Source organism: Heterodontus francisci, chromosome 49, assembly GCF_036365525.1.
Source record: "Heterodontus francisci isolate sHetFra1 chromosome 49, sHetFra1.hap1, whole genome shotgun sequence".
NCBI classification, from domain to species: Eukaryota; Metazoa; Chordata; class Chondrichthyes; order Heterodontiformes; family Heterodontidae; genus Heterodontus; species Heterodontus francisci.
The window spans coordinates 8,905,103-8,917,238 of NC_090419.1; the positions used below are offsets into that span (position 1 = coordinate 8,905,103).

The following is a 12,136-nucleotide window of genomic DNA, read 5'->3' on the forward strand; positions in this document are numbered from 1 at the left end:
AGTGCGGCGCTCCCTCAGTACAGACCCTCCGACAGTGTGGCGCTCCCTCGGTACTGACCCTCCAACAGTGCGGCGCTCCCTCGGTACTGACCCTCCGACAGTGCGGCGCTCCCTCAGTACTGACCCTCCGACAGTGCGGCGCTCCCTCAGTATTGATCCTCCGACAGTGCGGCACTCCCTCAGTATTGATCCTCCGACAGTGCGGCACTCCCTCAGTACTGACCCTCCGACAGTCCGGCGCTCCCTCAGTATTGATCCTCCGACAGTGCGGCTCTCCCTCAGTATTGATCCTCCGACAGTGCGGCACTCCCTCAGTACTGACCCTCCAACAGTGCGGCCCTCCCTCAGTATTGATCCTCCGACTGTGCGGCACTCCCTCAGTACTGACCAGCCGACACTGCGGCGCTCCCTCAGTACTGACCCTCCGACACTCCCTCAGTACTGGCACTGGGGGAGTGTTGGGCCTGGATTATGGGGCTGGGGGCTTGAAGCCACAATCTTCTGACTGGGAGGTGAGAGAGACACTGACTGACCCTGTCCTCTTTGCAAACTGGCTGATGCTGTCGGCTTGGGTCTAGGACCTTCATTTGGGTTTTGCAATGAACGGGAAGTCTCTTTAAACTGAGCAGATCTTTAGTAAATGCTCTTGCGCCCAAACTGCCTGTGGCTGTGTCACTCTGTGGGATCTTGCTGTGCACGTGATAGCAACAGCCACGCGGCAGAACGGACCTGGCTGCCGGTGGTTATTTCGCTCACAGCCAATCGCGCTCCAAAGTTGACGGAGAGATCAGGCCCTGAGTGCCGGCCACACGAATGCTCTCTTCGCATAACACACTTAGAAAAGCAGAGTATGATTCGAACAGGTCAGCATGGTTTTACTGAAGGGAAACCCTGTTTGACAAATTTATTCGAGCTTTTTGAGGATGTAACTCGTGGGGTAGATAGAGGGGCACCAGTGGATGTAGTGTACCTGGATTTCCAAAAGACATTCGATAAGGTGCCACACAAAAGGTTAAAAGGCAAGATAAGGGCTCACGGAGTTGGAGGAAATATATTAGCATGGATTGAGGATTGGTTAACTGACAGGTAGCAACGAGTGGGCATAAATGGGGCATTTTCAAGTTTGCAGGCAATGAACAGTGGAGCGCACAAGGATCAGCTATTTCCAATCTGTCTTCATGGCTTCAATGAAGAGACAGAGAGTAAGACCCACAAGAACACAAGCAGTAGCAGTTGTAGACCACTCGGCCAACACGCCACTTGCCTTCCTAATTGCTTGCCATACCTGCATACTAACTTTCTTGTCTAAAGCACACCCAAGTGTTACCAAACGTTTGACTTTCAGCTCAATAAACAACAGAGAAGGTTGGACGCCTGGAGAAGTTGTTTACCAAGAAGTGACAGGTCATGATTGATGGAGGTCAAAAGGTTGTCGGTTTCGCTTTTGAACTGCTTTGAGTTGGGGTTGAACTGTATAAAAAGGGAGAGAACTTCCAAGGAGCGAAGAGTATTCCCAAGGAAGGAGAGAAGAGCACAGCCCAGCTCAGCTTTCCAGCACCTCTCTAAAAGACCCCGAGAAGTCCACTGTATCAACTCATCTCGTCTCCTGTCTCTGAAGAAAAGCCTACTAAATTAATTCTCAACGCCGCCTGAAAAGAACTGTCCTTAAAGATCCCAGTGACCCGTCCACGTGTACTCGGTGGACAGACTGGGATAAAAAGAGTCTATGATTGACCGTATCAGTCAGTGTGAAAAAATTTAAATAGGTGTTGTGACCCGTGGAGAAGCTCAACTGGAATAAACAGTGCACTCCTCCCGCCTCGGTTGTAACACAAGTCTCTCCGAACATCAACACTTGCAAGTTTCACACCTTTTAAAAAATATTCTGCTTTTTTATTCTTACACCCAAAGTGACTAACTTCACACTTCTCCACATTATACTCCATCTGCCATCTTCTTGCCCACTCACGTAACTTGTCTATATCTCTTTGCAGCTTCTCTGTGTCCTCCCCACAGCTTACCTTTCCACCTACCTTTACATCATCAGCAAACTTAGACACGTTACTCTCTGCCTCTTCATCTAAGTCATAACCATAGATTGGAAATAGCTGAGACCCCAGCACTGATCCTTGCCGCACACCACTACCTACTACCTGCCAATTTGAAAATGCACCATCTATTCCCACTCGTTGCTCCCTGTCTGTTAACCAATCCTCTATCCGTACTAATATATTAACCCCAACTCCATGAGCCCTTATTTTGCCTATTAATCTTTTATGTGGCACCTTATCGAATGCCTTTTGGAAATCCAGGTACACTACATCCACTAGTGCCCCTCTATCCACCCCACGAGTTACATCCTCAAAAAGCTCGAATAAATTTGTCAAACAGGATTTCCCTTTAGTAAAACCATGCTGACTTGTTCTAATCATACTCTGCTTTTCTAAGTGCACTGTTAAGACTTCCTTGATAATAGATTCCAGCATTTTTCCAACGACTGATGTTCGGCTAACTGGCCTGGAGCTCCCTGTTTTCTTTCTCCCTCCTTTCTTGAAAAGTGGTGCAGCATTTGTCAACTTCCAATCTGATGGTACCATTCCCGAATTTAAGGAAGCTTGGAAAATCATAACCAGTGCATCCACTATCTCTGCAGCTATGTCTTTTAGAACCCTAGGATGTTGGTCATCAGGTTCCGGGGGATGTGTCAGATTTTAGTTCCTTAAGTTTCTCCAGTACTTTTTCTCTGTTGATATTCCTCACTCTTTTTAGACCCTAGGTTACTGTCTATTTCTGGTATAGAACTTGCGTCTTCTACCGTGCAGACACAACATTTTTGTTCACTGCCTCTGCCATTTCCTCATTCCCCATGACGATTTCTCCTGTCTTTGCTTCTCAGGGACCAAAGTTTACTTTGGCCACTCTCTTCCTTTCTATATACCTAGAAAAGCTCTTGCCAACTGTTTTTATACCACTAACTAATGCACTCTCATATTCTGTTTTTTACCTTTTTTGTCAACTTTTTGGTGGCCTTTTGCTGGTTTCTATAACACTCTCAATTCTCAGACTTGCCACTCTTTTCTTCAACATTATAAACCTCTACCTTTATCCTTAAAGCCACGGATGGGTCTTTTTTGCTGTATCTTTGTTTTTCAATATTTTTGTTGAACATTTTGAATTATTTCTTTAAAGGTCTTCCACTGTTCATTTACCGCCATACCTTTTAGTCTATTTACCTAATTTACCTTAGCCAGTTCTCCCCTCATGCCTACATAATTGGCTTTGTTTAAGTATAAGATTCTTGTTTGGGACTGGAGTAAGTACTTTCAAACTTAACATGGAATTCAATAGTATTATGATCACTATTTCCCAGTGGATCTTTTACTATGACATTGCTTATTAAACCTGCTTCATTACACAATACGAGATCTAAGATAGCTTCAGCCTTAGCTTTTTCCACAACGTATTGCTCCAAGAAACTGTCCAGAAAACATTCTGAAAACCCATCTTCTAGCCCACTCTTGCCAATTTCGTTGTTCCAGTCTATATGAAGATTAAAGTCCCCCCACAATTATCACATTGCCTTTGTTAGGAGCTCCAATAATTTCTTGTTTAATGCTCTATCCAGCAGTATAACTACGGTTAGGGGGGCCCATAAGCTACTCCCACCGGTGTTTTCTGGCTCTTGCTATTCCTAATTTCTATCCATACTGATTCTACTTCATGATCTCCCGAAGCCAGACCTTTTCTCACTTATGTCATTCTTTATTATCCAGGCTACTCCTCCTCCTCTGCTATTCTGCCCGTCCTTCCGAAATATTGTGTACCCTGAAATATTTATTTCCCAACCTTGATCACCTTGCAACCAAGTCCGATCCCACGAACCAATCACCGTGGCTCCCACCCGGAATCACCCCCCCCCCCCCCCCACCCCCCAACTAAAGGAGCACCTCTTCTTTTGGCGTGTGGCGGTGATCTTCTCCTCACAGGGCTTTGCGAAACTACCCAGCACCTCTTCACGCCCAAACCCCACTCCCACCAACATCACCACCACCACCCCCCAGCGCCATTCCCGACCGTTTCTCCGCACCTCGGGAAGACGTGAATAAAGTTGCAGAATGGGCCTGCAATTATCAAATGATGATCTGCATAGGTAAGTCCGAGGTCGTAGGAGGTCACATGCTACTTGGAAGTCTAAATGGGGTCGAGGAGGAGAGGGATCTGGGGGCTACAGATAACACAGATCACTGAAAGCAGTGGCGCAGGTTAATAAGGTCACAAGAAAAAAAATCAAACCAAACCCTGGGGTTCAGTTCCACAGGGACTGAATCGAGAAGCAGAGCAGTTGTGTTAAACTTTGTGCAGAAACTGTGAACAGTTCTGGTCTTCGCATTTATAAAAAGGATCGAGAGGCACTGGAGAAGGTGCAAAAATAAACTTACGAGGATAATCCCAGAACTGAGAGGTTATAACTATGAGGAAAGATTGAACAGTCTGGGGGCTCGTCTCCCAAGAAGAGGCGGCTGAGGGGGCGACCTGATGGAGGTCTTTAAAATGATGAAGGGGGTTTCGATTGGGTAGACGTAGAGATGTTTCCACTTGTGGGGGGGAGACCAGAACTAGGGGGCCATCAATATAAGACAGTCAGTAATAAATTCTCAACCTCGTGTTCAAATCCCTCTGTGGCCCCTCACCCCCCCCTCCAGCCCCTACAACCCTCCGAGATCCCTGCGCTCCTCCAATTCCGGCCTCTTGACCATCCCCCGATTCCCATCGCTCCACCATTGGCGGCCGTGCCTTCAGCTGCCTGGGGCCCCAAGCTCTGGAATTCCCTCCCTAACCTCACCGCCCCTCTCTCTCCTCTAAGACGCTGCCTCGACCGACCTCTTTGACCGAGCTTTTGGTCGCCCGTCCCTGATATCTCCTGATGTGGCTCGGGGTGAAATTTTGCCTCCCATGAAGAGGCTGAGAAAGTTTAGTACAGTCACGTCACCACAGGCAAACGGCAGCTGTTGTTTCATCCGATAAAACTCACCGTGCTGGTGTTGGGCTGTGCTGTACGGGCAGCTAACGAACCCAGTCTCGCGCGTGAAAACAACTGGTCCTGCTCCATGGCAACGGTCTCCGCCTTGCTCCCTCCAGCCAATCAAGATCCTGCGAAGAGGAAGAAACAGCCAATCAGAACCAGTCTGAACGCTTTCTCTGAAGCAGCGATAGTGCGAGTGAGGTGGCAGCTGGGAAGGTGAGTTTCAGTTTAAAATAACTTACCTTTTGTTTCGGCGGACACGGGGACTGCTGGGTAAGTAAACCTATAGATTCGGGCAGTGGCTAAACCCGAAACACTACACGTGTAGTGTCTCCCACCCATCCTCCTCCTCTAACCAAAAAAAAGGACTCTTGTGTGTAAGTTTAGTTTAGTTTAGAAATACAGCACTGAAACAGGCCCTTCGGCCCACCGAGTCTGTGCCGACCATCAACCACCCATTTATACTAATCCTACACTAATCCCATATTCCTACCAAACATCCCCACCTGTCCCTATATTTCCCTACCACCTACCTATACTAGTGGCAATTTATAATGGCCAACTTACCTACCAACCTGCAAGTCTTTTGGCTTGTGGGAGGAAACCGGAGCACCCGGAGAAAACCCACGCAGACACAGGGAGAACTTGCAAACTCCACACAGGCAGTACCCAGAATTGAACCCGGGTCGCTGGAGCTGTGAGGCTGCAGTGCAGTAAGGTTTGGTAAGGTAAGGTTTTCCTTTTTCTTTAATCTCTGTTGTCAATTTGGTGCGGAGGGGATGGAAGCTCGGGCAGTTGCATGCTCCTCTTGCAGGATGTGGGAGGTGAGGGTCACCACTGGTGTCCCTGCTGACTTCACCTGTGAGAAGTGCACCCAACTCCAGCTCCTCACAGACCGCGTTAGGGAACTGGAGCTGGATGAACTTCGGATCATTCAGGATGCTGAGGGGGTGATAGCGAGCAGTTATAGGAAAGTAGTGACACCTAAGTTACAGGATAAAGGTAGCTGGGTGACTGTCAGGGGAGGGAAAGGGAATAGGCGCACAGCGCAGGGATCCCCTGTGGCCGTTCCCCTCAATAATACGTATACCGTTTTGGATACGGTTGAGGGGGGGGGGAACCTACCAGAGGAAAGCCACAGTAGCCAGGTCTCTGGCACTGAGCCTGGCTCAGTGGCTCAGAAGGGAAGGGGGGAGAATAGGAGAGCGATAGTGATAGGAGATTCAATGGTTAGAGGAACAGACAGGAGATTCTGTGGTCGCGAACGAGACTCCCGGATGGTATGTTGCCTCCCGCGTGCCAGGGTCAGGGGTGTCTCGGATCGAGTCTACAGGATTCTTAAGGGGGAGGGGGAGCAGCCAGAGGTCGTGGTACATATCTGTACCAATGACATAGCTAGGAAAAGGGATGAGGACCTGAAAAGCGAATATAGGGAGTTAGGTTGGAAGCTAAAAGGCAGGACAAGCAGGATAGTAATCTCAGGATTGTTACCGGTGCCACGTGCTAGTGAGGCTAGAAACAGGGAGCGAGTGCAGCTGAACACGTGGCTACAGAACTGGTGTAGGAGGGAGGGCTTCAGATATGTAGATCATTGGGATACCTTCTGGGGAAGGTGGGACCTGTACAAGAAGGACGGGTTGCATCTGAACTGGAGGGGCACCAATATCCTGGGCGGGAGGTTTGCTAGAGCTCTTCGGGAGGGTTTAAACTAGTTTGGCAGGGGGATGGGAACCGGAGCCACGGATCAGTGGATGGGGTAGCTGTTGAACAGGCAGATACCGAGTGCAGAGAGACTGTGAGGAAGGTTAGACAGTTGACAGGGCAAAGTTGCAGCCAGTATGATGGGTTGAAGTGTGTCTATTTTAACGCAAGAAGTGTCAGGAATAAGGGTGATGAACTTAGATCGTGGATCAGTACTTGGAGCTACGATGTTGTGGCCATTACAGAGACGTGGATATCACAGAGGCAGGAATGGATGTTGGATGTTCCGGGGTTTAGATGTTTCAAAAGGAATAGGGAGGGAGGTAAAAGAGGTGGGGGAGTGGCATTGTTAATCAGGGATAGTATCACAGCTGCAGAAAGGGAGGTCGTCGAGGAGGGTTTGTCTACTGAGTCATTATGGGTGGAAGTCAGAAACAGGAAAGGAGCAGTCACTTTGTTGGGAGTTTTCTATAGACCCCCCAATAGCAGCAGAGACACGGGGGAACAGATTGGGAGGCAGATTTTGGAAAGGTGCAGAAGTAACAGGGTTGTTGTCATGGGTGACTTCAACTTCCCTAATATTGATTGGAACCTCCTTAGTGAAAATAGTTTGGATGGAGCAGTTTTTGTCAGGTGTGTCCAGGAAGGTTTCCTGACTCAATATGTAGATAGGCCGACTGGAGGGGAGACAATGTTGGATTTGGTGCTTGGCAACGAACCAGGCCAGGTGGCAGATCTCTCGGTGGGAGAGCATTTCGGTGATAGTGATCACAACTCCCTGACCTTTACTGTAGTCATGGAGAGGGACAGGAGCAGACGGGATGGGAAAATATTTAATTGGGGGAGGGGGAATTACAATGCTATTAGGCAGGAACTGGGGAGCATAAATTGGGAACAGATGTTCTCAGGGAAATGCACGACAGAAATGTGGAGGTTGTTTAGGGAGCACTTGCTGCGACTGCTGGATAGGTTTGTCCCGATGAGGCAGGGAAGGGATGGTAGAGTGAAGGAACCTTGGATGACAAGAGATGTGGAACAGCTAGTCAAGAGGAAGAAGGAAGCTTACTTAAGGTTGAGGAAGCAAGGATCAGACAGGGCTCTAGAGGGTTACAAGGTAGCCAGGAAGGAACTGAAGAATGTACTTAGGAGAGCTAGAAGGGGACATGAAAAAGTCTTGGCGGGTAGTATTAAGGAAAATCCCAAGACGTTCTACATTTATGTGAGGAACAAGAGGATGGCCAGAGTGAGGGTAGGGCCGATCAGGGATAGTGGAGGGAACTTGTGCCTGGAGTCGGAGGAGGTAGGGGAGGTCCTAAATGAATACTTTGCTTCAGTATTCACTAATAAGAGGGACCTGGTCGTTTGTGAGGACAGCGTGGAACAGGCTGATATGCTCGAACAGGTTGAGGTTAAGAGGGAGGATGTGCTGGAAATTGTGAATGATATGAGGATAGATAAGTCCCCGGGGCCAGACGGGATATACCCAAGGATATTACGGGAAGCGAGGGAAAAGATTGCCGCCCCTTTGGCGATGATCTTTGCGTCTTCACTGTCCACTGGAGTAGTACCGGATGATTGGAGGGTGGCAAATGTTGTTCCCTTGTTCAAGAAAGGGAATAGGGATAACCCTGGGAATTATAGACCAGTCAGTCTTAATTCGGTAGTGGGCAAATTATTGGAGAGGATTCTGAGAGACAGGATTTATGATTATTTGGAAAACCATGGTTTGATTAGAGACAGTCAGCATGGCTTTGTGAGGGGCAGGTCATGCCTCACAAGCGTTATTGAATTCTTTGAAGATGTGGCAAAACACATTGATGAAGGAAGAGCAGTGGATGTGGTGTATATGGATTTTAGCAAGGCGTTTGATAAGGTTCCCCATGGTAGGCTCATTCAGAAAGTAAGGAGGCATGGGATACAGGGAAAGTTGGCTGTCTGGATACAAAATTGGCTGGCCCATAGAAGTCAGAGGGTGGTAGCAGATGGAAAGTATTCAGCATGGAGCTCGGTGACCAGTGGTGTTCCACAAGGATCTGTTCTGGGACCTCTGCTCTTTGTGATTTTTATAAATGACTTGGATGAGGAGGTGGAAGGCTGGGTTAGTAAGTTTGCCGATGACACGAAGGTTGCTGGAGTTGTGGATAGTGGCTGTTGTAGGTTGCAACGGGACATTGACAGAATGCAGAGCTGGGCTGAGAAGTGGCAGATGGAGTTCAACCTGGAAAAGTGTGAAGTGATTCATTTTGGAAGGTCGAATTTGAATGCGGAATACAGGCTTAAAGACAGAATTCTTGGTAGTGTGGAGGAACAGAGGGATCTTGGGATCCATGTCCATAGATCGCTCAAAGTTGCCACCCAAGTTGATAGGGTTGTTAAGAAGGCGTATGGTGTGTTGGCTTTCATTAACAGGGGGATTGAGTTTAAGAGCCACGAGGTTATGCTGCAGCTCTATAAAGCCCTGGTTCGACCACACTTGGAATATTGTGTTCAGTTCTGGTTGCCTCATTATAGGAAGGATGTGGAAGCTTTAGAGAGGGTGCAGAGGAGATTTACCAGGATGCTGCCTGGACTGGAGGGCATGTCCTACGAAGAAAGGTTGAGGGAGCTAGGGCTTTTCTCATTGGAGCGAAGGATGAGAGGTGACTTGATAGAGGGGTACAAGATGATGAGAGGCATAGATAGAGTGGATAGTCAGAGACTTTTTCCCAGGGTGGAAAGGGCTATCACCAGGGGGCATAATTTTAAGGTGATTGGAGGAAGGTTTCGGGGAGATGTCAGAGGTAGGTTCTTTACACAGAGTGGTGGGTGCGTGGTAGGTGGTAGTAGAAGCAGATACATTAGGGGCATTTAAGCGACTCTTGGATAGGTACATGGATGATAGTAGAATGAAGGGTAGGTAGTTAGTTTGATCTTAGAGTAGGTTAAAGGTTCGGCACAACATCGTGGGCCGAAGGGCCTGTACTGTGCTGTTCTGTGTTATACATTATGAGGAGCAAATGCACAAACTCGGCTGGTATTCCTGGGTTAAGGGGTGATCTGATCAAAGTTTTCAAGATATTAAGGGGAACTGATAGGGTGGAGAGAAACTGCTTCCACTGGTTGGGGAGTCTAGGACTGGGGGGGCAGAGATGTATCGACCTGGCTGGCCTACAGAATTGCTTCCTTTGCAAACGCGCTTGGACTGGTTAGTGGGTGAGCAGACCACAATGGATATCCTACTTGTAAGTATATGGAAATATAACGCCCCCATCTACTTTCTCTTGCAATTAAAGTAAAAAGAAGTTGATTTAACTCCGGCTTCGGACTCCTTGTAACTCAGAATCGCCTACTCGGTTTGACCTAACAGGGGCTCCTCGCAACTGTACAGGGGGAGTGTCAAAGGAAACCGTGGCCCTGCACCTCAGGAGGGATAGAGAGGGTGCAGCCCAGATTCACCAGATTGGGGGTTACACGGTTCAATGATGAGGACGGGTTGCACAGACTAGACTTGTATTCCCTGGAGTAAAGCAGGTTAAAGTGCAATCTAATCGAGGCGTGGGAGGGTGATTAAACGATCCAACAGGATTTCGTCCGCGCCCAGTAGACTCCAGTTGCTCGAAGACCCACACCAGCAAATCTAGAGGGATATCAGTCAGAGGGGGAGAGGGAGAAAGGGGAGAGAGGGGAGAGGGGAGAGGGGGGAGAGGGGAGAGGGGGGAGAGGGGGGAGAGGGGGGAGAGGAGAAAGGGGAGAGGGGGGAGAGGGGAGAGGAGAGAAGAGGGAGAGGGGAGAGGAGAAAGGGGAGAGGGGGGAGAGGGGAGAGGAGAGAGGGAGAAAGGGGAGAGGGGAAAGGGGAGAGGAGAAAGGAGAAAGGGGAGAGGAGAAAGGAGAAAGGGGAGAGGGGAGAGAACCACCCATCTCCGCTCTAAATGGGTCATCCGTTTCCACCCCCACCCACACTCCAGACTTCACTATTCCAACAGCCTCCCACCCTCCATAAACTATACTTCACCCAAACATCTTGCCATCCCGTATCCTAAATCACGACCCCCCACTCCCCCTATCCTCCCCGCCCCCTCCGCCTATCCTCCCCTCGCCCGTGTCTCCGCCTCCTCATCCTCTCCTCCCATCCTCCCCCTCGCCTCCTCATCCTCTCCTCCCATCCTCCCCCCTCGCCACCTCATCCTCTCCTCCCATCCTCCCCCTCGCCTCCTCATCCTCTCCTCCCATCCTCCCCCCTCGCCTCCTCATCCTCTCCTCCCATCCTCCCCCTTGCCTCCTCATCCTCTCCTCCCATCCTCCCCCCTCGCCTCCTCATCCTCCCCTCCTCCTCCCTCGCCTCCTCATCCTCCCCTCCTCCCCCCTCGCCTCCTCATCCTCCCCTCCTCCCCCTCGCCTCCTCATCCTCCCTCCTCCCCCTCGCCTCCTCATCCTCCCCTCCTCCCCCCTCGCCTCCTCATCCTCCCTCCTCCTCCCTCGCCTCCTCATCCTCCCCTCCTCCCCCCTCGCCTCCTCATCCTCCCATCCTCCCCCCTCGCCTCCTCATCCTCCCCTCCTCCTCCCTCGCCTCCTCATCCTCCCATCCTCCCCCCTCGCCTCCTCATCCTCCCCTCCTCCTCCCTCGCCTCCTCATCCTCCCCTCCTCCTCCCTCGCCTCCTCATCCTCCCCTCCTCCCCCCTCGCCTCCTCATCCTCCCCTCCTCCCCCCTCGCCTCCTCATCCTCCCCTCCTCCCCCTCGCCTCCTCATCCTCCCCCCTCTCCCTCCTCTCCCTCTCTCAGTCCCTCTCCCTCTAATCCCCCTGCCGCTTGGGCCTCAATCCCCGGGCCCCACACTCACCGGCGACGGCCTCAACCTGGCGATCGGCTGCAGATCGCGCCACCGGCAGCAATTGGTCCTCCCAGTCCCACTGGTCCTCCCAGCGCCGAGTCCTCCAGCGATTGGTCCTCCCAGCGCCGAGTCCTCCAGCGATTGGTCCTCCCAGCGCCGAGTCCTCCAGCGATTGGTCCTCCCAGCGCCGAGTCCTCCAGCGATTGGTCCTCCCAACACCGAGTCCTCCAGCGCCTGGACCTCCCAGCGCCGAGTCCTCCAGCGATTGGTCCTCCCAACACCGAGTCCTCCAGCGATTGGTCCTCCCAGCGCCGAGTCCTCCAGCGATTGGTCCTCCCAGCGCCGAGTCCTCCAGCGATTGGTCCTCCCAACACCGAGTCCTCCAGCGATTGGTCCTCCCAACACCGAGTCCTCCAGCGATTGGTCCTCCCAGCGCCGAGTCCTCCAGCGATTGGTCCTCCCAGCGCCGAGTCCTCCAGCGCCTGGACCTCCCAGTCCTCCAGAGATTGGTCCTCCAAACCCTCTCGACAGTAGGGGGCGGAGAGGTCCAGTACTGAGGGAGTGCCGCACTGTCGGAATGAGGGGGTGAATGCGAGGCCCCCGA

At 50.9% G+C, this 12,136-nt stretch overlaps 1 protein-coding gene across 1 annotated transcript in view; it reads right to left on the reverse strand.

Annotated features, from left to right (window-relative positions):
- Nucleotides 1–11,748, reverse strand: part of LOC137358359 (histone deacetylase 6-like) — a 34,320-nt gene extending 22,572 nt beyond the window's left edge. The window contains exons 1-2 of the mRNA XM_068024301.1: nucleotides 11,542–11,748; nucleotides 5,033–5,151 (exon numbers count right to left, since the gene is read on the reverse strand). Coding sequence (XP_067880402.1) covers nucleotides 5,033–5,110 — 78 coding nt within the window. The 5' untranslated portion in view covers nucleotides 5,111–5,151; nucleotides 11,542–11,748. The remainder of the gene's footprint in view (nucleotides 1–5,032; nucleotides 5,152–11,541) is intronic.
- Nucleotides 11,749–12,136: the final 388 nt, after the last annotated feature.